The sequence below is a fragment of the Ctenocephalides felis genome, unplaced genomic scaffold, assembly GCF_003426905.1.
Source record: "Ctenocephalides felis isolate EL2017-DRISC unplaced genomic scaffold, ASM342690v1 CF-g0.4_SCAFFOLD_01170, whole genome shotgun sequence".
NCBI lineage: Eukaryota > Metazoa > Arthropoda > Insecta > Siphonaptera > Pulicidae > Ctenocephalides > Ctenocephalides felis.
The window spans coordinates 49,138,246-49,165,551 of NW_020537324.1; the positions used below are offsets into that span (position 1 = coordinate 49,138,246).

Consider the following 27,306-nt stretch of genomic DNA (forward strand, 5'->3'; position numbering starts at 1 on the left):
ACAACCGTATCACTATTTATTTCTAGATTTCCCGGACCGTACAATAATCCATTCGCATTCCCGAGGAGGCCATTTTTCCCGCGATTCTTCCGACCTCTGCCATGTAAGAATCTAGAGTCTTCACCTGTAGCACCAGCAACAGGCGACGACACAGTACCTGTTGTACAATTACCAAGCAGTGCTCTAGTGCCACCGAAGAAAAAAGATGAAGTCATAGTCAAACAAAAACCGTTCCGAATATACGTACAGGACGAAAATACCTCCGATAATGACTACGATTATGGTTCAGACAATTATTTTGATCCACCGCCATTGAAATCATATAGACTTCAGGTATAGAAGCTCCTCAATTTTGATTAAACTGAATTTAGTTATTTTTCAGTATTGATTCAATGCGGTTTAGGTATCGACTACAATATTGCATAATTTTTTTGCAAATGCTGCCACTATATACTGTAGATTTCGTAAAGCATTTTTAATTATCCTAAAATCAATAGAATGACCAAAATTGAATATGTTCAGCGCGATAATACTTTGTGAAACCACAAAATGTTTTTCATTTTATAATGGTAACAAACATCGAGTAAGTATTACATTAATACAGTTCCAGCAAATTAATACTTTATTTTATAAATCTTATCAACTTACCGAAGGTAAGGTTTATATTTTCGTTAGAAAATCCTATAGATGGTAATTTTATGAAATTAAGGCGGCCATTCTAAAATTTTGACGTTTTCTGAATGACTGCACAAATTTCAGAAAATTGAAAGAAACTTGATGAAACTCTAGCATTGATTGGTGTGTGGCAAAATCGGCTAAGCTGTTTTTTTTTAATTTTCAGAAAAGTGAAAAATTTTCGTAAACATTTTTTTCAACCAATTTTGCAAATTTAAAAACCCTTCCATTAGGGAATTAAGCTGAATGGGCTCGATGTTTTTTCCTAATTGTTATTTTTTTTAAAACTATTTGTAGAAAATAACTAACATGTCTGGCAAATTTGTATGAAATTGAAATAACTTGAAATAGTTTCCAACATTATAACACATAAGTGTTAGAACGATAGTGTCGATAATGAGTAAGTATCGATACTTTAATGTCTATACTGAGTACTTTCGGAATCAATACTTTAGATCGATACTTTTAACACTAGCAACAATTTGGTACACGTATATTAATAAATTGTATTCGTACTTATTAAGTCGATTATTTACACCTATCGGGAAGTTCATACAACTTGTCTTAAAGCAAAATGCCACTTACCCTTAGTGCAATTTATTTATTTATCTTTTTTTAAAATTTATATTATATGAAAAATTATATACAATTTCTTAATTTGTTTTTTTCCTTTTTAGCCAATTGATCAATCTCCTAACAAAGAAGTGTTCAAAAATATTGATCCGAAAGTAGTGGTAAAAATACTACAAGAACATTATGAAAAAGGTGGAAACGGCAAACCTTTAATTCTTCAAGCACCAGATTCAATAGAAGTAAATGAAAAATTAAAAATAACAGAAACGCAACCGCCGCCCATTACTGTAAATGTACAAATTCCGAAGGAGCCTGAATACATCGTGGGTAAACCTAATCAGAAACAAAAACCTATTGTTTCAAATGAGCCATTCATTCTTTCATCACATAACGATTACGGCCGTACAAATGCAAAACCTACTTTAGAAGTTCTAAAGTTATTGGAACCCATAATATATAAACCAGTTGAGGAGAAACCATACGTGCCACCACCTCCTGATGTAGTTGATGCAGAAGGATATATTTTGTTAAAGATGCCTGATGGTACAATTAGAAAGTCGTATCTACTATCAAAGGATAATAATTATGGTGTTGTAAAAAATCTAAACAACGTTCCCGTCGAAAATAAAGAACCAGACCCAACCGTGGAAAATGAACTACCAGATCTCGACACTGCCCCATTTACTTATGCCCACACTGAACCAGCAAATACTAATTATGATTTTGCAAATATAAAAGTCGAAGATCAAGCGTTGGGTGTTGTAGGTTCGGCAAATGTCGCTGTGCAACCGTTAGCTGTAGGCCATATTACGGACGTCCTACCGGATGTTGAAGTATCGGCCGAAGTAGATTTATTGCCTGATCCTTCAGTAACACCAACAGATTTTATGTCGACGCTGGGGCAAATTGCCAACATAACTCAATCAGACCTGGCGCTAATACAGGGGCTATATATTGGGATTAAAGCTGCAAACGCATTATCAAATTTTAATACTGGTGCTAAACTTGAAGTTTCTAATCAAGAAACGACAACAGATATTTTGTCTAATATAAATAGAATGGCCAATAGTGTTGCATCTACAGCAAATATTGATTTGGTTGATCATGTTGTAGTAGACCCAGTTCCTGATATAGATATAGCCTTGAATATTGGACAACAAAACTCTGGAGACATTGCTCCGCTTACGGTCATCGACGATTTAACGAATCTAGGTTCAGCGTTGAACATAAATGCAGAAGTGCAAACTTCACCTATTACACATGCTATTGATCCTCTATTAGATGTACACTTGCCCAGTTCTTTGCCTACTGCAAATGTAGACGTTGACATATCTACGTCAGTCATTGATTCTGAGCATCCAGCAACAGATTTAATTGAAATTACAAATCCCATCGACCTTGTAAATGATGATCTAATTGGCAATATACAAGATACCATACATCCTACATTAGAAACTGTATCTGATATTTTAAGTACCGACATTCATCCAGAAGCAATTATTGAAGTTCTAGAATCAGATATTTCGAATACGGAAGGTATCGAAAATCCAGGCTTATATGCACATTTGAACATAGATCAAAATATAGCAGAAACAACAACCAATTTTGACGACTGTGACTGTACCAGCGCTGAAGATGATGAAAATGAAAATACAAGCGCGACTATTGATGCAAGAATTGATATCACTAAATTAAATACATTATTAGATGACGTAACAGAAGCTCTGGATTGCGACACCGATGAAGAAGCTTTGGTAGAAGAAGTTTCAGATTTATATTCTTTAGGAATGCAGCCACGGTATACAACAATTCAAGTACGGGACTTCGATAATACTGTTTCTACTATTAATAATTTTGTGGATGATGAGTCAACGCCAGACAGTATTCCTGCATTTGACAATAAAGTATTGGGAGAATATATTATTTCAACACTGTATCCAAACGTTGTTACCGATGAAATCACAAATAATAATTTATTTGAATCATTGAACACTTTGAACCCAACAATACAACAGCAAGAAATAAATCCAATTACAAAAGGGCAAATTTATAATTTAAGAATTCCTCAAACTGTACACCATCAGAAAAAAAATATCAAATCGACAAATGTAGATAGAATCACATCAATTAAACCAAATCCTTTATTACAGAATGCCGTTAGTATTGATACGCCAGATCTATTGAGCACGATATATACACCGCTCAAGTTGGCAAATGGTTTAGAGGTATTTGATCCTGATGACGAAGAAACGTTTGCACTAGAATTATCCGTAAATAATCCAGAAAATGGAAATATTTTGAAACAACCAATTCCTACATTAAATACTGCAGCCAATATCGATTTACTAAATCCTATCACATTAAATGTAGCTGCAGATGTAGACACCTCGAAAATTTTGAACACAAAACTTATTCCTACCGATGCCTTACTAATCAACCTAGATCCAGATTTAGATTTAAGTGCAGATATTGTTGCAAGTTTAGGACCAAATGCATTTGTAGGAGATTTTATAAATGCTGAAAAAATTCCAATTCCTGAAACATCTAAATGGAGAGAGATACCAACTAATTATCATTCTACTTTGAGTACAAATAGTATACCAAATTCAGTAAGTCCATTTCTGCACAAGTCAACCGCTGACAACTATTTACAAGCTACTACAGCCGTCCCAAACTTAATTAAAACGTCTGAAATCATTGAAACAGTTACACCTAGTTTGGATAACAGTGATCTTGCAAACGTTGATATTTCAGAATTAGGATTGATTAATGCTGGTGTTAATCTGGATTTGCTAACAAGTGTAAACCCATTGGAAATAAATTTAGAACAAGAAACTGATCCAATTTACAAAATACTGCCAGGAAGACACCCAACTTCTTTTGAACCTTCACGGAAAACAACCAAAGTTATCACTAGTATTAAACCTACAACTTATATAACACATATAGATCCTTCAAGTATAAGTCCCAATGTGATGAAATCAACCTTTCATCCTTCAGGTATGGTTTCTAGTATTGATCCTAATGATGCTCTTTTAAATATCAAACTAAATGCGCTAGACAATGGTAATAATCTAAATCAACCAAATATCGATACGCCCAACATTGTAGGAATAAACTTAGATTTAGCGGATAATTCTAATCCTTTATCTAAATCAAGATGGCATAACGGGTTTTATGATGTAAACTTAAATACTGATATATCGTCTCCTTTATCTGATGTGGGTGACATTGCAAATATAAATATAGAAGCATTTCAGTCAGTTTTCGAACCCACAGAAGTTTTTTCTACTATTGTACCGGTAGATCAAACAGCAAATAGAGAGCCCTTCACGGATAATATAAGACATGTTGGAAATCTGGCAAATCTAAATATAGCATTGAATTTGAACGAGATCACAAGCAATGGAAAAACCGGCGAAGCTACACACAACATGCCATCAGTGAAGCCTGCAATAAAGGTAAATAAAATAAAGTCGACATTTGAAAACATAGCTCAACCAGAAGAAATATTAACAACTAATCATTTTATTACGACAGAACTTCCAGGAAATACTGCTGTAAACATTATGGACAAGGATCTCATATTTGGTAAAAAGATAATGGATAACACCAAAGAATTCTTCGAACAAAAGCTGCTTAATAATGAACCAATATTAGAAGCCAATTATAAAAACGATTTAGAAATTATGTTGCCAACACACACCAACATAGAAAACAATTATGGAACCACTGTGATAGATGGAAAATTAGGTGTCAGCAACAGTGATAATTTTAATCAAGGAAAATACCAAAGTACAACCCTGCCTAACTCCAAGGTTTCGAGCGCCATATGTCCAATTCAGGATATTTTACAATTTATAGAAAATGGTCAGCATTCTACCTATATGGAACAAAAACCTAAATCATGTAGGCATATTGATGAGACTGCTGTGAAAGGCAATTTATACTTTATCGGCGATGGAATGAAAATACCTATATCGATGACGCTAAATGAATATGGTAATATTGATTTAACATTGGATATGGTAAACGTTTGTGATGATAAATCCAAATTAAAAATAGAATCTCAGAATAATTGCGATCCAAGTAAATGCCTCTCATAATAGCAGACATAAAACCATCGACTAATATTATTTAAGAATTATAATATAGGAGATACTAATTTAATATTTACTTAATAAAAATGTATATACATATATATATATATATATATATATATATATATATATATATATATATATATATATATATATATATATATATATCTGATTAATTGATTGCAATCTTAGTTTATGTTTCTCAGAATGACAAATTGTTGACTATGATATTTAAAAATTTTCAGTTATACATACTTATTTAACGCATATATAATTTTATATATATATATATATATATATATATATATGCCTCTTGTATATGTCATTATAAATGTTCTGTATATAGTATTATTAATTATAGTTACATTTATATCTATTTAACTTGAAAAATAAATAAGTTTAAAATAATAAATATTGTATTTAAAAAAAAAAATGTGTTAAAATTTACATAAAATTATGTATGTGATATTTTCAGAGTTACAATATCAGAAATAAAAATCTCACATTTGATACCTCAACTTCTATTAGTAAAAGATTTTATTATTTTATATATATATATATATATATATATATAATATAATATTAATATATATATATATATAATATTAATATATATATATAATACTAATATATATATATTCCTTTAAATATTCTACTATTTTCAATTTTAATTATAAAAAGTAATAAAGCATATGAACAAATTTCAATAATACTAGATAACAAAATAAAACATATTTTAAAAACAATGATCACAGTTCAAAGAAATAGAATAATTTCTTCATAAAAATAATTACCTATGCAACCAAGGTATATAAAAATTACGAAATGACTAATTTCATTAACAACGCTTCTAAAACGCATGCGCCGGCTTCTTTCGTAACCAAATCCTGTTCTACAGAAGAACATGAAGATATGGACCCTGGACGAACTCGAACCTCAAAGGTCGTTGATATAGTATAAGTTTTGTTGCACATAGGAACACTAGAATTAAACACGAGAAACAAAATTATACTATAATATAAATTGAAAATACAGATATTGATCAATCCATGTTTATAATCAGTAAAAAATACTTAATACTTACTCATGAGTATTACGTAACCGCACTTCTAAATTTTCTTTTAATATCAATTTATTGCCTGTTGTCACACCCTTTTCAGAGAACACATGTGCATCATTAGAAGTTGGCAATGGTTGACCAAGATCTAATACTGCTCTAATTCTATCTACCTTGGTATCATAAAATGCTAATCTCCAATCTGCACAACTTGTTGATTTAGGTTTCAATTTAAAACGCACCCAGTCGCGATACCTATTGTTGTTGTTGCCACAATTAGAACAACAATAGCATTTGGGATAATCTGATGAGAAAAATGCTTCTGGTAATACAAGAGAATTTTTAAAATTTATTACACTCTGAAGATATGGACAATCTCGATCTCTAGTTGGACTTTCATCAATTTGCGATAGAGATGATGAACTAGGAAGTACATGAGCCATACTTGAAATGTCATTACATATGATATTTTCGTCATTGTAACTGCTCGTGATATTTAATGAATCTGGTGGACTTAAATATGATGCATTATTTTCATTAGATGGGATGTTATGGCTAGATTGACTTCGTTGAATATTTATGTTCGTATTATGCTGTATCAAAAGGTTATCTTGCATATATTCAGAAATACCATCCATAGAAGTGCGGGATTGTATATTCAAATTTTCCACATGATTATGACTATAAACTGGATGATTGCTATCCATATATTCACTATAAGAATTTTCCATACGTTGAATTTCAATATTTATATTCTCATTTTCGCTCGTTGTCATGCAAGGTTTAGTAGCATTTTGAATTTCAAGATTTTTCAAAAAATTTTGAGAAACATTATCATCTAAATTATCAATATCACATAAAGCAGCAGGACCACCTCGTGAGGTGCTGGGCATAGGTTCTAATTCGGATGTGTAATATGTTGAACTAGATTCTTTTTCATGTAATTCTAAATCAGCTTTCTCTTGCAAACTAGTCGATGGCTCAATTGTTATAAGATTCTCGGTGATAACATCATCTGTGACATGATTTTGCCTTGAATGCGAAAAGCTTTCAATATCATCAATTTCCAAGCTTTGGTCAAGTCTTTCGGAATGCGATGTTACTATGGACACCTAAAATAATTATTGTATATTTAGTATAATAGCTTTCTGAGGAATCAAAATAAAAACAATAATTAAATTTAGCAATTTATTTCGATTTACCTTTTCACAAGATCCATAAACGTCTATAATTGGAATTCCTTGTTGTGGCAGATCGGTAGCCATCACTCCCAAATCACTATTTCCGACAATTACACTAAACGAACCCGAATTTGACAAGGATAAAGTTATAATGGTTCCCACTTTGATACTAGATAAAGGGCTACCATATTTTGATTTGATCTGAAAGCGAATCATTTAAACTAAAACATTACAATAGATGACATAATAAATCAAGTTTTAATAAAATTTACTCGAGGATCTTTAAATGAGATCAAAATGCGAAATAATAAATTAGATTGAGAAATTAATCAGGATACTTGTACTGCCCATCTGATAGCAAAACCAGAAATATATAAAGATTTACAAAAAAAAAAAACGGCTCGACCGATAGTCGGGGAAAATTATTCAACGCGATTCCTTATCAAGTTTCATCAAACGGCTTATAAATTTTTAAAATCGGTTCAGCCGCTTTAAAAAAAAAAACCTCGACAAAAGATCAAAAATATGCACACACAAACAGACATACTTTTATCATAGTTGGATTTTAAACGATTCATAATTACTTGAAACGTCACCAAAACACAAAATTAGCACATTGAATTCTTTGGCGAAAACATATACAGTAGTAAGTACTTCTCCTTCGAAAAAAAAAAAAACTATATTCAGAGTCAGGCAAACTTTTACTTGTATATAAATAAAATTTGGAAGAAATTTAAGTGTTACTTGTATTATAAAACTTCTCATATAACACGTACATTTATGATAAACTGATAAAAATTATAACTAGTGGTTTATGGCATCGTGCCTTAAGGCAAATTGATGGAACTTCCCGTAACGTAAAGAAATGTTCGAGGAATATTAAATATTTTCAAATAAATCTATTTTATATATTATAAATATTGTAACATTGTCTAATATTATATAAACTGAATTGCAAAGTTGAAATTATTTGTTGAAAGCATATTAGAACTTTAGTCAGAATTAAATTTAAAATCTGAATTACATTCGAAATACAAAAAAAAAAAATTAAAAAAATAAAATTGAAACAATTTTTTTCCAAGAGCAATTATTTTGTTAAAACAAGCAGAAAGTTTTTTGAATCATTTTTAAAAACTGCCATTTTTTGCACAATTAGCTCTGTATCTCCGTAACGGCTAGATATGCCTTTGCCAAAAACTAATCAGCACATCTCCCTATCAATAGGAATCGAATGTTTTTTGAACCATTCGTGCGCCCGAAAACACGAACAAAAAAATGCGGAAACACAACACACACACACACATCAATTTTTTCTGAAGTATGCCAAAATGTTCAGAAACCTTCAAAACGAGGAGAAATGCAAAAATTTTCATTTTCGATTTTCGGCCGATGACTATAACTAAATGAACTTTTGAAAATATGTAATTAATGTGATAAATACCTTAGTGCCCTGCACACATAAATAGTCACTCGCTACAACCCAAATGGGACCTTTCATCGCAAAAGCTGTTGATGGAAGTGGTATAGATTTGATTTGCTCTAAAGTCATGGACATAATTCCAACAACAATGCTTCCACTCCAGTTTTCTTTGAGAGAATCTATACGAATCTGAAACAAAGATGTTAAATTGTAGAAAATAATGGATTATTTATTTTAAATATATATTCAGCTGAAAAAAGAAAATTATACTTATAGAACAATCACAAAATTAAACATAAAAAAATTGATATTCAAATAATATTAAAAACTACTGAATAAATATTTAGCAATTTTTTTATTAAATGGTTAAATTGTAACATTTTTAAAAACTTGCCAAACTTGCTAATAAGTAAAATGAAAACCTTTGTAAATAAAAAAATGCAGTGACTAGCTTTTTCAAAGGCACTTGGTACTAGTTTATCTGCCAAATGTTTATAAATTTTTTTTGCATCAGTAACATAAGATGTCATAAGTTCTCAGAAAAAAACATGCACTCTTGAAATATGTTCAGTTTAATGGAGTTAATTACTGTCAATGACCCGTTCTATTATAAGTAATATAACGAGTCATTTACTATAATACTCCATTAAAATGGACATATTTTAAGAGTATATGTTTTTTTCTCATTGGATTATTAATTGCATTAATACGATGCTCAATGTTTCACAACACTATCTGTTAACAGAATTTGCTATTTGCTTTTTTTCTAATAAACAAAGAATATATTGCACTCTATAAAATATAAAAACAAACAATTGAATTTACTTACCATAATCTGCTGCCCGCGTATTAAAGGTTTGTTAGTAAATACAATACCATTATTGTATGATTTAATTCTGCGAGCAATTTTCTTGCATGAATTTAATTTGATGTTTTTTCCAAAGTAATCACAGAATTCAAAATTGGGGCTGTCAACTTCAAGAGATTCTGCATAAATTAAAGTTTTGTTAATTTAAGAACTGTATACAAATATTAAATGGCCAACAACATAAATAATAAATATTTGTTGAAGAAAACATAATTTCAAAATAGTATTTTTCTGTATAGATTTTAAGAAGTTACCTAACATAGAGTCATGTTTATTCACATGATCCATAGCAAAATCTAAAGAATCTTGCAATCTCAAAGCGCAAGGACGTAAAGGCGACTTAGGGCCTTGTAAAGATGTTATTTGTATACCAGATACAGAGCCTGATAACTCAATTACAACCCAAACCATCTGAAAAAAGATAAAAAAATATAAGAAGCATTATAATAGCTTGCAATATTTAAATAGATAAATAATTGTGTGTATAAAATATTATTTATCAAGAATACTTGCCTCAGGAATTTGCTTGAATAGTACGCCAATTTCATCAGAATTTATAAATAACTTAATACTTCTAGTGGAAGTCAATTCTAAAGCTACTCTGTCACCAGTTCTCAACCAGTGTAATGATGGAGTAAAACTTCCAATGAGATTGTTATTATAATGTATATCGTTACCTGAAAGAAAATATATTTATATAATTATTATAGGGTAGGGCGGGGCTAGTTGAGCATAGGGGCAAGTTGAGCAATCGAAATATCTCGAAAACTATTCACCGTTCGTTTAGGCATTATATGGTGGAAAGATAGAGGTTTGGGATAAATAAACATCCCGCGATCGCTAGTGGCCGCTGGACAAATGAGTGAGGCTCACGGGCGTTTTGTTTATTTTGAGACCAAAAAGTAAAAAAGTAATTCATCACGAGTTTTCGTCTGGTTTAGTCAAATATTATTTATTTTTAATCAGGTAAATGTTATTCTTTCATATAATTATAGTACTTTTAATATACACAGAGATTCTGGGTGTATTTCTCACGGTTTTTTTTTAAACTCACTTTTATTCTGAAATTTCGAGTTGGGGTTAGTTGAGCATAGTCGCTAAATTGTTCTGTCACTAAGACAATTACCATTAACTTCCAGAAATTAATTATTATTTTTAAGATTTAAGCTAGGTCTATGAGCAATAATATAGAGAAATAATGATTTTAAACAAAAATACTGAATATAATGGTAAAATAATTCCTAAGATACGATATTGATTTGTTGATTCTACTTTTGGTTAATTATTCAAAGAAAATTACTATAAGTTTTGTTTTCTCTGTCAATAAAGACTATAAATATAGAACTGGTTATTAAAAACTTATTTTATTTCATTACTAATCGACATTGAACCTATAATTTCATTATGCTTTCTTAGTGCTCAACTTGCCCCACCTATGGGGTACATTGAGCATACTTGACTTTTTGCATTTAAACAGCTGTAGCTTCCAAATTTTACTTACTACCAAAAATTAGTATTAACACTTTTGTTAAGCGATAAACAAAAAATCCATTAAGCCATATAGCAATTTATTGAGACTTTTCATTGAGGAGCTACATCAGTTTAAGTAAAAATTAGCTCAACTAGCCCCGCCCTACCCTATTAATTATAAAAATATAATATTAAAACAAGTATGTATTAAGAGTTGATGTAAAAATCAAATTTCAAGATAAAAAATATGAGAAAGGCTAAATAAATGTGATGTAAGTTAATATTGAAATAAATATAAATAAGATTATGATTAAATCTGTAAATGATCTTGCTACTATTTTTTAAAGATTCAAGGATGCATTGGGTTCAAATCTTCATTGTTTTTAATATTCTCATTATTTTTTGTTGAAATAAGAAGCTATTCAGGATCATTGGCCTTGTTTGTGAAAGAGAGCCGACTTACGACAACAGTACTTAACAGGTTATTTTCAGTTACATATACGTTTTTTTGTACTTTGAATATGTAATAAAATATTATGTAATTTTCTAAAAAGTTTGTTCAAATATTTCTTCAAAGTAGTATTTTTTTAATACTTGAACCTAACTTCAATCTTGATATAGTTTTCAACAGAAAATCTTAATCCACTTTGCATCGTTTCGATTTGCTAATGCATTAAAAGGTTTTACGGGTGATTTATAATTAACACAGCGTTATTTAAGTTTGTGCATACATCATCTTACTGATAAATACTGACCTGTAACATACCACGTATCACTTGGAATATCCTTGATTAAACCTGGAATATTATTTCTAACAGTCTCTGAATCAATATTTAAATCAGTAATGCCAATTTTAATGCTTCCAGCAAGATGCGGTACATAATTTAATAACTTTACCTAAAATGAGGTCATAAAATTACTGTAAATAAACTTTGAGACAGAATAATGAAATAATTACCTCAAAGGGTTCATTATAAGCCAATGGAGTGCTGCTGAAAACTAAGCAATGCTGCAATCCTAAAATCAACTCTTTTCTTTTGGCTACAGTAGCGCTGTCACTTAAAGCCATATTGCGACTAAATACATTGGCAAATCTGAAAAAATTAATAATAGAGTTATTATATATATATATATATATATATATATATATATGTGCATGTATGTATGTATATGTATGTGAAATACACCTATGGTAAACGTCAGCTTGAATATTCGGTTGAATTACAGATGTAGCTTGCAAACTAGCAGAATTTTCAGAAATTGCATAAGGGGCTCTGGCTTCATTTTGAACAATGGTTATCTATAACAATAATTACAATACATATAAAAACATTACAAAAATGCAGATTTGTCTTTATATATAGTATAAACAAAACTACCTGTGTGCACATTCCATATAAATCAACAACAGCATATAAATTCCCAGCACGAATCTTACATGCCATTCCCTGATCAACACCATCCAAATAGAAGTGAACGAAACCTGACTGATTTCTTTTGACCCCTACAAAATTATTTAGTACAATTAATAAATAATCAACTACAAATCTGTTTTAAATCTTCAATTTAATAAAAGGCTTTGTATTAATGCACTTAAATTATGTTAACTTCAACTATATCATAAGCATGTTAACTATAACATTTAACTATGAAAATATAAAAAAAATCATATATGTAAACATATTATATATAACAATAGCATACCTATTCTGGCACCTGCTCTTAATGAGTCTAAATCCATTGGATAACCATTTCGAATATTACATCCATTTTCCATTATTATAGCGCCACTCAACATCACCGTGTCTTGTTCTAAATCTGTAGCTGTTGTAGGTAATGAAATATCTTCAGGTCTTACAGCAGTTAGACCTAAAATTTTAATTAAAATATATAATATCGCATATCTGTGAAGTATTGTTGAAGAAAAATAAAAGATCCAGCAAAAAATAAAGCAAGTGTCCTAACACTTCAGTTGAGAGAGCAATGCATTATTATTTGCTTCTTCCTTGTTAAACAAAAAAGTTCATAAATATTTATTGCAATTGTGCAATGGGTCATTTTACGAAATTTTGCCAAAAAAAAAAAACATAGTTCAAGAGTAAATTTTCTCTAAATATTTAAATATAGATCTCAATAAGAGGATAGTCAAGAGACAATTCTCTAAAGTTCTAAAGAATTCTAAAGTTCATGTCTAAAAAGAAATTGGTTGAAAAAAAATATTGTCATTTAAATTATATGAAAGCAAATTATAATAAATAAAACTCACCAATTTCAATACTTCCACACCATCTTTCGACCAAAGTATCTAGGGTGACTTCAAACATTTCGCCATCTCTCAAAGGCCGATTTGAGAATACAATAGCATCATTAAATTCAGCATGCGCCCGTGGCCTGCACGCTGTAAGACCATTAGCGATAATCTGCGCATTCCTTCCATGTACTGCATTAAAACGTAGATCACTAAAAAAAGTTTAATAATTAATAATTTCAGCAACATCAATCTTGAACTCAATAACCAACAGAAAAAATGTATTATTATTTCTATAAGATTTATACTGTATGCTTTCAAAATTGGAGCATATTTTATAATATTCTATGGAATACCTATATAGAGTAATGTTTGATACACTGGAATTCATAGTGTCAGGAGAACATAAATCGGATGAATATACAATACTAGCTTGGTAAGCTTGACCATACAAATCTGAAAAATATAAAAAATATGATGATAAAAATTTCTTTCTTTAAATGTAGTACAAATTTGATTATGCAAATATAATAAATAACTAATCGTAAGTTGCATTATCATCCCGACATATGTGAATAATTGACTTAATCAATAAGGCATCAATATATTTTTTTGAGTAAATTATAGGAATACCTCGCGTTAAAATGCTGTAGAGCACTATAATATGAGAAACAATTGCAGATTAATTAATTTTGTACAAATTTATCAAACATTTATTAATTAAATATTATGCATTATTGAAAAACAAACACGCGCCTAATACATACAGAAGGTTTTATCTAAAAGCAGGGTTGATTGTTCCAATCTTTAATTAATTTTTATAATTAAACCACTTGTCGTAGGTCTCTAATATTTTAGTTTGTTCATTGAGACCAGGTAATCCATCACAATGGTCAAAACCCGGCTAGTCGGATACACAGCCACTAATTATATTTTCAATTTTGATATCAAACGATATAGAATATTTGAAATATCGAGAGAACACTCAAATAGCAATTCAAATTTTTTGACTAAAATATATTAGCATTTATAATTACAAGATACTGAAATATGATATTCCAAAACATGAAATTATGAGGCTGCTCACATAGTATAACGTGATTCTATTTTATTGCAATTTATCAAAACGTTCTTTTTGAGAGTGTTTCCTGTATATTTTATGTTAATTAACTACTTTCGTAAACTTTTCCTGACAGTTTTCAAAATTGATACCAAATATTTTGTATTTCTTATTAGAATTGAATATAGAAATTAACTCAAGAAAAAGCATGTGATCAATAAAAGAACAATAGAAACAAAATAGGTAATAAAAAATTATGCCATAATTGAACTAATGTTAAATTGAAATAATGTTAAATATGTTTTTATAATAGATATCATGAATCAAGCATACCTACAACACCATAAATGCATTCAGGAACTTCTGTGGCTGCGGGTCCTTGATCAACACCATTAACATAAAAATGTAAAATACCTCCCTCTCTTCTTATTACACCGACTCTATCGCCAACCTGTAATAACATTTTGGTAAAATATTTGAATCAAACTTTACAAAATTAATACAAATTTTAATGTAAAAATTAAATCTATGTTCACAAAATCATTTAAAAAATAAGTTTCAAAATGCTTTAAACACAAACCTGTAATCGATCTAAATTTTGTCCATAACTCTCAATAATCGTAATTCCATTGTGCATTATACCATTCCCAGTCATCATCCATGTACCAGTTCTATAATAAAAAATTAAATTATTTTAAAAATGTAATGTGAAATATTTCTAGTAAATAAAATCTAATGCAAATGTAAAAATACAACATGCCTGACATTGGTCATGGTAAATGGAAAGTCCAACTCTGAAGGAGCATGTGTTGTTACCCCAATTTCAATACTGCCAGCCCATTTTGTTATAATTTTTTCTAGGCGTACTTCAAAGAACTCATTCAAACGCAAAGGCCTTTGTGTTAAAACAACACCATTGTTGAAGTCATCATTTGCACTGTGAATAAAATACAAATATCCAATTAAAAAGTTTTCTAGTGATGTTCAATAATTTATTGAGAATGTTTGTAGTACTTAGGCCTATGGACACTTCTTCCATTATTAATAACCTCAGCATGCATTCCACATATTGGATGAAATAATAAACGATCACTGTCATTTGTACTCCATGTTTCAATACCAGAATTAGCATAATCGCCACTGTTAGAATTGATTGAATTGAGCATGCTTCGTCTGGTAACTAAATTTTGCTGCTCCCTTTCATCTCTATCCACTATAGTCACCTACATAAAAGAAATAGAGAAAAAATACTTCAACTTTAAGGAAATATTATAAGCATTTAAAAAATAATTGAAAAACTATATTACTCTTATAGTCATTCCATACAGATCTATTACACCCCACAATTGTGGTGCAACCCGAATAGCAGCTACACCTTGATCGAGTCCATTTATGTAATAATGCAAGTTTCCATTTGAATGTCTGATCATGCCTACGCGATCGCCTACCTGGAAAAGTTTTCAATAAATAACTTAAATTATGTATGTAATATAGTGTTTTCTTTTCTATGAAATAAATATTTCTCAAGAAAAGTTTGTTTTCATAATGAAATGTAGTAGAATTCCACAGTGACGATCCATAAACTTTTTATGTATTTTGCTGATATAATTTTTAATCCCTCATAAAATAAAACAATTAAATAAAAAAATTTACAATCTTTTAAGAACTTAAATAATCACATATGTCTTTTTGATTCAAGAATTTCAGTACTAAATAAAATAATCTTAATATGAACAAGCAAAAAATAAACTATAAAGATAGAGCAATATATTTTGAATTGGATTTCTAACAATTTTTTTGAAAAACTCAAAATATCTTAATGATAATTGGAAATGGTTTCTTACCCTCAATTCATCTAGGTTAAAATCCCCATATTCCCTGCGAGTACCTTTACCATTTGTTAATATTCCACTTCCAGACATCATAATAGTGCCTACAAAAGATATTTTAATAAGTCCACAATTTTATGTATACAAAACCAACTTTGTAAAAAAAATATTACCACTTCTCATATTTGTCATGGTTGCTGGGAATTGCAGTGCTTCTGGATTGTGTGTAGTAACTCCAACCTTTTATAAACATACTTATAAATATATTTTCTAATCCGTTATTATAATATTAGAAATTAAATACCTCTATGCTTCCAGACCATTTATCTATTAGACGATCAATTCTGATTTCAAAAAGTTCATTATCACGAAGTGCTCTGTGAGTCATAACAACTCCATTATTGAACTCATCAAGAGGTCTTCTTCTTTCAGCAGTCCTAAAATAATGAAATATTTAAATACATGTTAACATAATGAATAAAAGCTATTTAAATTCTATATCTTCATTCACAAATTTATAATATATATAAGATGGATATTAGATTTGTTAAAAAAAAAAAAATTGTGTTTACTTTGTGCTGTATGAATTATTTGAAATAATGTTATGAGAAGTTTTAATGTAGCACTATGCATCACAGTTAAACTTATTTATGTGTAAGAAGTTAACTGTAGCATGAGTAAATATTTAACATCATAATTAGAAAATTATTTAATGTGTACTTCGTAGATTACAAATAAACAGATGACATTCAGGAGTAAATTACAAGTCCAATGATAAAAGTATGTTTGAACTAGATATTATATCATACGTTTTAAAAAATAACAGTACATATTTAGCAAATTTCATCTGTATTTGCGGATACGATATACATAGCAGTTAACAAAAATAAGCGACACAAATAAAATAATTGATAATAAAGCAGTTAGAAATGAAATAATTAGTTAATATAAAATACAATAGAAATAATGTTACTACCATTTCAGTATTTAATTAAATAAAATATTTTTAAATTAGAACGTTGCATTAGAAAAGATGTAACTGGTATTTCAGAATTTATTTAAATAAAATATATTCAAATTAGAACATTGTAATCTTTGCTACTTTCATTATGAATATGATGGAATCTTCATAGCTTAAAATATATCTACTTATATATAAAAATGAATCGCAAAATGTGTTGTAAGCGCATAGCTCAACTAGACCAATTTGGCCAATTCTTTTTTTAAAATGTTCGTTGAAGTCCAAGGATGGTTCTTAAGCCGAGAAAAAATCGATGAATTGCCGGGAGAATCCTAAAAACAAACATCCTTTTCTTTTCTCATACAAACGTTTTCCATCAATAGTAGTAGAATAAATTTGAGCTTTATTGCTATTATATAAAGTTCATATTAAATTACAAGCACTCACAGTATACTCCTTCTAAACGATTATGTGGATTTTGATAAATCTTTCTGAAGTTTCTTAAGGAAATTTACTAGGACGTATGTGATTATGAAGAAGTGGGATGTATGTGCAATATTGTAGAAATAAATGAAAAAAATGTAAAAAACGACAGGTCATTGTTTGCATTAAAAACAAATGAAAACTATCATCTGCCAAAAATTTCAATTTACTCATGAACCTAGACAATATTAGAATATGTATAATAAATTTATGATTACGAATAAGAAAAATAAAATGTCTATATTATTATTGTCAAAAAGCAGCTGAGATGTGCCAGAAATTAAAATAATACAAAATACAGTATATGTGTACAAGTATGAACAGGATATGACAAATATAATTCACTTAAAATATGAAATTAAGTATTAATCAGGGCCGGTCCTACCTTTAATGCGATGCATGCGAAAAATACGAGCGCACGCCTTAGGGGGCACCAACACTAGATTCTGATATTAAATTTTCAATATAGTTTTTTTTCAATATATAATTTCTTACATCTTTTACTAATCTTTCCACAATATTATTAAAATTCGTAAAAATTTCATTTTATAACAACAAATGGGAAAGTAAAGATGAATACATACAATTCGGCCTTCACAATATCGATTAAAAGAAGTTTAAGATGCAATTTTGGATATCTTAAATAATAAAAAATTAGATTAATTTAATCCAACATAAAGTACAAGTGTTATGTTATGGTTATGTTATACCGTTTAAAAGAGTTCAATTTCCAATATAGTGTGGGAATTGAGACTCATCATTTTATTTAATGCAGTTCTACATTTAAAATCGCTCATATTATAAATGAATATGCATTTTGGTGTAAAGAGTAATTTAAAAAACAATAAATATTATTTTTAGGTAAACCGTAAATAATAGTATATTATATTAAAAAAATTGCAGACATGGATACAGGACAACGTCTGTCGGGTTATCTAGTTGTACAAATAAATATAAAATACCATTTCAATAAAAAACAATTACAATATTACAAGAATAGTTACAAGAATTCATGTATAGAAAAAAAAAGCATTATTAATTCAATATCGAGTTGAAATGCCATTTAGCATATAATTAAGATATCAAAATTAATATTTAGGATAAGTTAAGCTTTTGTTAATTGATATTTCAAACCTTGCATTATCACTTAGTCGAATCATCGAACCACATCTTTGGTGAAAATGGAGTCTGTCATTTGGATCGGAACTCGTAATAGTTGCTGGACATACAGTATTTGTTACTGTAAGGGGAGTACTTAGATAAACACTAGAGTCATTATTATGTTCCTGCAAATACACAATACACAATATAAACAATAGCAGTACTGAATTAAAGTGGTAGGATGGTATTTTACATACAGGTTGTGTGTTAGTGCCTCTCATATATGTTACTTGCACACATTTTCCAAACAGATCTATTACAGCGTAAACTACATGAGGTATGTTAAAAGCAGCGGGACCTTGAGATTCACCATTAATATAAAATATTAATTCAGACTGAAAACAATTAGATCATTGTTAGTTTATAGTTATTTAACTGTACATACTTTATATATGAAGAAAGGCATACTTGACTAGTTCGCATAACACCCACTGTATTTCCCTCATGTAATTTTTCTAAGTCTTTCCCATAAAACTCAGCAACAAAACTGCCATCCTTTAAAACAGACTCACCAGACATAATCTGAAATTTTCAAACTAGGTCAATTCTGCTTTGATGATATATTTTTAGATAGAACTTAGTATTTGTGTTCACCCATGAGCCATTTCGCAATTTTGTTGCACATGCAGGAAAATCTAATGTATCTGGATTGGAGGCCGTGACGCCAATGTCTATACTACCGCACCAAGAATTAACCTGAATTTGGTAAATAGTGGTAAATAATAATATTTAGGAATAGGCATTGCTCTAGATGTATAATATGAACAATTACTTTTTTGTCAATACGGACTTCAAACAGAACATCGTCTTTTAGAGGTTCTGCGCTTAAAACTAATCCATGGTTAAATTCACTAATATTTCGTGCGGCTGTACAATTGTTATTTGAAAGGGTGATGCATTCGCCGCATCTCGCGTGAAATGCCATAATTTAAATACCCTAGTAATTTAGCTAAATTTAGAATATTAACACATGTTTAGTTTGTATTGAAAATACACGGTCAATAAAATCAAAACATGTTTTGACAGTTCCCCTGACTCATGTCAAATTGTACAGTGTTATATAGGTAAAAGATAAGTGTTGCCAACAAGCAGGCGTGGCATTGCGCAGTTTAGACATAAAGAAACGGTAAAATTATTTGAAAATGAGAAATCTAATGAATTCATATTATGGGAATCAAAGTAGTCCATTAAATCCAAAACTTTAAAATATAATATATTCATATTCATAGGAGGGCTCGTCCGTGAGTAAGCGGTTAAGAGCGACGGGACTTATTTCAGAGATTCCGGGTTCGATACCCACTTCGAGCAGCCTGTCGTCAGGCAACATTGACAACGATTTTCACTTGGAAGTATAGATAGCAATATGTTTCCAAGTAAAAATAGCCCTCACCCGGCATTGTTGCACCATACTTGCCCTATTACAGAGATTGTAATAAAAATTTATCATACAGAGATGTGACAACTGTTTGGGTTGCCATCTGTAATGAAACAAACGCAGTTTGTAAGATATTACTCACAACAGCTCATAGAACCCATAAGTTCTGATCGCTGTTCAAATAAAATTATAAAAAAAAAATTCATATGCGTTAATGTTCAGTAAGAATATCATATTACTAAAATATATATAGCATGATAAAAAAGTTTAGTCACGTCTACTTAACTTCCCGTAGGGTAAGTTATTTCATCAAACTTTCTCTTGTACCATGCATGGGCATACTTTTCTCTGAAAATAATAAGTGCTACATATTAGACACATTGAATTATAAATCAGTGTCAAATATAATCTTGAGCTATAAACAAAATGCATCTATACTTTTACTGATTAGAAATTCTTCTCATCATTATAAGTCACTTTATAGTTTTCGGCATATATAAATTAATATTGAATATTGAAAATAAAAACTTAATAAAATAATATTTCAAAAACTACAATTGCAAAAAATATTGAATTATATTAAATTTCATAATTGTGATACAAAGTTGAGTGCAGAAAATAGAAATCGAGTTTTTGAGAGTACGGAGCATCCGATTCGAATGATTCAAAATATATTCAATTCGTAATAATGGGGAGAAGTGGTGATTAGTTTTTGGCAAAGACGGGTCCAGCCGTTTTAGAGATTCTGAGCTAAATGTGCCAAAAATGGCAGTTTTGAAAGATCTGAATTGAATAATTCAATAAACCTTTTGCTTGTGTTGACGAAACGATTTTTTTTACGGACAGTATTACAATTTTTCTATTTTTTTTTAATTTTCGAAAAATTTTTTTTTTGAATATTGAAAATAATTCGGATTTTAATTTTAATTTTAGCTAAAATTCCTAAACTCACTTACATACTTGAAAAAAATAATTTGAACTTTGCATTCCAGTTCATATAAATTTCAAAAATATGAGATAAGGTCCTTCATTCTATCTCCGCTTGATTAAGTTTTGTGTATTCTCTTTTCCTGTAATCTTGAATAAACGTCATCGTCCAATTTATAACCTATTCTACTTAGTCTATAAAATACGAATAATAAAAGTTATAATATTTATAATAATATAATAGGAAACATTTAATATTCTTCGAATATTTCATTGCGGAATAAAAAGTTCCAGCAATTTGTTTTAAGGCGCGATGCCGTGCACTACTAGTTTGCATATTGATTTTGAATTGTAATCAAAATTTGCTCTATAAAATAAAATCATCTAAAATGATTTATTGTTTCAAAAACATGAAATACAGCTTCATCATACAAGAAATATAAATTTCAAATTTTACATTTAATTGAAATTTTTCTGTACAATGTTCCAATTTAAAAAAAATATTTGCTAACAAAAACTTTTTTATGCGGTGAGCCAAATTCGCACGTTTTGATCCCAGCTACAAGACGCTAAAGCCATTCCATTCTTTGATAAAGAAACTGATGTCACTCTATTTTCGTGACCCGATAATGTACCTAAAATGCTCATGATAATTAATATTTAAATATTACATATAGTTTCAAAAGATAAAAATGAATCACAAATAGTTACCCATGGTCTGCCCTTTTAACAGATCCCACATATGAATACTTTTATCGATTGATCCACAAAGTGCAATACGACCACTTAGAGACACAGCTGAAGATAAAATATTTGTTACAGTGCAATTATATAAAAATCTAAGTTTAAGTGTTTATAATTTACCACACGATGTGAATCCAGCATTTGGATTTGTAGAAGATATTTTTGTTAGTTGCTGGTCTGATCTTACATCAAAGAGGATAGAAGATTTATCTTCGGATGCCGATACAAATGCTTGTTCATTTGGATGAAACTGAAATATATTACTTATGTATAATAAACGATTCTGATGAAAAGTTTATTGTCGGTAAACTTTTGAGTCATACTGAATTGTTTGCCTCCATAATTGGAAAAAGTATTTGTGCATATTTAAGCAAACTTTGCTTTCGTTGTCGTTCTGCCGAAAAAAGCTGTACCGATTTTAAAAACATAAGCCGTTTTGGCTTATAAAGCCTAAACACATAAAGGATAATTGATAAAATTAAGGCACGCGTCGATTAGAGGTGATAATCATTCAAATTCGATATATTTAAAAATTAAATTAAATGACTTTCAAAATTTGAAATCGTTTGAAACTCGAATTGATCAGCTGCTCATTACGGTCAAAGACGTACAGCTGTTTTTTCGTAATTAAATTAGTTAAAAATATCTAAACTATTTTTAAAATTTCAAATGTCACATAGGTATTTTACTGTTGATATGGAATAGTTTTATGTGAAATTCTGTCAGGTTGTAACTTCGAAAAAAATATATAATATGGTTTCAGATTGAATTATATCAAAGATTTTGTCCCTCTAATGAAATTTAAAAAATTTAAAGTTGATTAGAAATATATCAATTGCACGTTAGACATAATAGTTTTTGAAATGAAGAATGTTTTAAACTATATGGTTTTATGAATTTTATTAACTTCCGGTAGGGTAAGTTGATTGTAGTAATTGCAAAAAAATTGAACATGAAAATTTTTATATGTTTTTACGTCACAGAAGTTTCTGAACGTGATTGCTTTAAAAAAATATTCATGATTTTCAAAAAACAAATCTAAATTCAATAATTTCAAATTTTGCCAAATAAACATTCAAATATTTCAAAATTTCTCAAATATCTAATTTCAAAGTTTGTTTTTAAATTTAGTTTTTGGTACCAGAAGTTCCAGCAATTTGCCTTAAGGCACGATGCCATGCACCACATGTTGAGTTAATTTATTACTCACACAAATTCCATTAACATCAGCCGAGTGGCCAAAAAAGCAATTTGCCATTTTGGGTTGGCGCAAGTCCCACAAACGGCAAGTGCTATCAGCACTACCCGTAACGTAGCAGCCGGTCGAAGCCAATGATATGCAAGCAACTCCTCCTGTGTGGCCCAAATATTCACCAGTTTTGCGACCAGTTTCCAAGTCCCATTTACAACTAAAATTAAAAGATTGATAGCAATTAATATTTTCATATAATTTGTAATATGTGGCTCAGCCATAGACCTTATAATACATGGACTACTAACCTTTTTTGACAAAAAGAGTGTCAAAATATTAAAGGCGACTGTGACGTCACCGGGTGAAGGAGCGTTGCCGAGAACCGTCGTATACTCTCGATTGCTATGTGAGCTCATGAGCTCATGCTCGAATACTTTCTACGCATCATGTAACCATGGTAACTATTATGGCATTCAAGCAAACGAGAGTTTTCGACGGTTCTCGGTAACGTTCGTTCACCCGGTGACATCACAATTGCTTCTTATGTTTTGACACTTTTTAACAGACAAAACATTTGAGTACTAGCAGTCCATGTAGTATAAGGTCTATGGACTCAGCAATTAGCCGTTTGTAGACGTTAATATATCCTCTATAAACATATTAAATAACCAGAATCACAAAGTTGTAGTGCTTAGACTTTCTCATCTCATTATTATTAGTTAATTCATTATTAAATTGATTACCTACATATTCATGGTATAAAATATATAATAAAGTGCATAAACACGTTCCCTATAACTACTAGTTTATTCAACTTATATGCAAAATATCCCATCCAACTCTTCTTCTATTTCTTTCTGAATCTCCAATTTTTACATATAGAAATGTAATACGTAACTTATCTATGTGAATGAATTGTATAATTTTTTGTTATTACAACAATGTCTATCCAATTGTATTGATTGAATATGACTATGGTTTGTCTTGATTTCAACATTTTTCGCTGAAGAACTTATATAATACAAAAGCTCTTAATTTAAATAAATTTCTCATGAATCGATAAATATGTTTCTGGTAACATTTAACATTTCATTTTCGGTTCTTTTGTTGAAATAACATTATTTATAATAATATAATGTACTAAATATAAAAATTTAACACTTACATTTTTGCATCTCCTGATCCAGTTATTATATTTTTATCATCAAGGAATCTACAGCTGCTCAAAAATCCTTCATATCTAAATAAATGAATACATTAAAAATATTTATAATATATAATATATGTTTACAAGATAGATATAATTACAACCCCAAATGAACAAATTATATTATTAAAAGGTCTTACCCTGCCAACTCTCTAACCATTTTAGGGATTCCAGAGCTATCTTTATTTTCCAAATCATATATTGTACACATATTATCCATACCTCCACAAGCTAAAATAATAAAATAAAGATTATGAAAGAAAAATATATTTAATATAAAAATACACGATCTTACCAACAAATTTTCCAGAAGGTGCAAAAGCCACACTCATAACCCATGAAGAGCGTAATGGTATTACTATGCAATAACACATAAATTATTTGTTAAAATGTTAAAATCTCAAATGTTTAAATTATATAAAACATATTACATACTCTGTATTTTATTACTGGTCCATGTATCCCAAATAATTAGTTTTCCATCCAATGATGCTGAAACACAGTTTCTAAGAAAAATAAATTAAAAGTTTTAAAACAACAATATAAGAATTCGATCTGTATATATAAAAAACTTATAATATGTAATTTATAGACTTAAAATATGTAGAAGTAATTTATGTTTTGGTACTTTAATTAACGAGTACTAACGAAAAAATATATATACTATAGTCGAATTTAGAAACTGAACCATTGAAAACTGAACACATTTTGACATTTTGAGAAAGCTTCTAATTTTATTTTACCAATTAACTTATTTCATTTTATTTACCTGGAATCATCACTAAAATGCACTGCATTAACTTTGTTAATATGACCTTTCAACAACCGTTTGGTCGACAATTTAACTTTTGGCAATGCTGGAACATCACCGCACTTTTCTTCAAAAGTACAATCCGCTACCTTACCTTGTTCAGCCTGCGAAATAGATCACAAGATAAATTAGAACTTTTTTTTATTTTTTAGCATTCCAAATATTACTAACTTTAATTTTCTCAAATAACTCATTCAACTCCGTTTGCAACGCTTTTAACTCCTCGTTTGCCTTTGGTGCCATACCGCTTCGTTCAAGTATTAATTATAACTGTCGCAAATGTTACAAAAACATGAAAATATTCAAAACATGAATATTGAACATCTATTACTAGTCGTTCACCATTCTTAATACTAATCCAATTAAATCAGCACTCATACGGATTCATTGTGTGCCATTAGGTGAATTACATACGCATCGTGGCATATATTATTTGAAACACCTGTTAGTCTAGGCGCTATAGGGCATCGAGTATGCATAATATGAGAACCGCCAAGTAGCTTCAGATTCTTTTACCTGAGATGCCAAATAAAGAGAAAGCCCAGCTTCGGCGTTGGTCGAATTTCCTTGTACTTACCTTTTTACTTTACCCATGTCTCCATGTCGTAGCCACTATATAACTGCGACGAGGCATGGGTAAAGTAAAAAGACAGGTACAGGAAAATTCGACCAACACCGAAGCTGGCAACATGGGTTTTTTCTTTATTTGGTATCACAGGTAAAAGAATCTGAAGAGAGTTGGCGGCCCTCATATTATGCATACTCGATTTCATACAGGGCCTACACTATATTCTAGAAGTAAGCAATCTGAAGGCAATAGAGTTTGACCGATAATTTAACATTTATTATCATTTTAAATAATAAGAATCATAGATTTATACAATATTATTATATATATATAATTAAAAAGGTCAAATTTTTGTGGATTATCAATAAGATGCATCCTAAGATATCAGATAAACTATCAGATTCAAGTAATTCTGAATTGATAATACCATAATTGATAAAAGCGTTTGACATCATAATTGTGTATTATTATTGAAGTGAACCGTTATTTAACCTTCTGTAGACGATTTGCAATATGTCGAGTTGTTACTTTAGAAGTAGCAAAAAACAGTAAAAAATATCGTCCCCGTTTTCACAAAAAATTTTGAATCGATTTTGAAAATTTTGTATTGATTAGTTTTTCGTAAAATCGACCGAGTCGTTTTTTTTCTAACTAATTGTGGACAGAAAACGTTAAATGAAAATTTGTGTGATAATAAAGTTCATTGTTTAATCTAAATGGACATCCTAAAATATTATAGATCTATGAGAAGTTTGACAAATGAGGACCTATTGATTGACCTATGAGGACGCATCTCTAAAAATTTTAATTCTTATTCATTATCGACACATATCGAGAAGTCCTTACCTTAAGGCAAAATGACACTTGGGCCTAGTTTAATTTTGTATTCTGAACCTATAATAAAATATGAGCATTTTATGTCAAAAAATTTTAAATTACGAATTATGAGGTTATGATTTATAGAAATTACGAAGGATGAATTATAGAAATTGGATTTTTAGATATTAATTATTGAATATACTAATTTATATTATAGACATAATAATATCTTTAGATATACATAATAATATATTAAAATATTATTTTTTTAATTTCCCGAAGGAGAAGTTTATGTTTTCATCAAAAAATAGATTCGCTAATTTTATGTTTTATCGACGTTTCAGCCATTCTGAATCGAATGAGACCAAATTTGGAAAAAGTATGTGTGTGTGCGGTGCACCAACAGATTTTTTGTCGTAAAATCGCCGTTTTATCAAAAAACGGCTGGACCGATTTCAAAAATTTAAAACCATTCGATGCATCTCGATGAAGACTATGTTTGTCAGTTTTGTGCGACGATCGTCCAAGCCGTTTCTTCGTAAATAGCAGAAAAGTGAAAAGTTTTTCGTCCACGTTT

General features: G+C 29.7%; 2 protein-coding genes across 2 annotated transcripts in view; one reads left to right on the forward strand and one right to left on the reverse strand.

Annotated features, from left to right (window-relative positions):
• The window catches only part of LOC113368164 (chitinase-like protein Idgf4), a 93,983-nt gene that overhangs the window by 41,725 nt on the left and 24,952 nt on the right, over positions 1-27,306 (forward strand). The gene's annotated exons all lie outside the window — the stretch shown is intronic.
• On the reverse strand, positions 21,911-25,585 carry LOC113365783 (guanine nucleotide-binding protein subunit beta-2-like). Its single transcript, XM_026607326.1, has 10 exons — positions 25,514-25,585; positions 25,301-25,446; positions 24,967-25,037; positions 24,827-24,889; positions 24,672-24,762; positions 24,490-24,564; positions 23,343-23,541; positions 22,253-22,382; positions 22,100-22,186; positions 21,911-22,023 (listed from the first exon to the last, which is right to left on the reverse strand). The coding sequence occupies exons 1-10, from the start codon at positions 25,583-25,585 to the stop codon at positions 21,911-21,913; spliced, it is 1,047 nt and encodes a 348-aa protein (XP_026463111.1).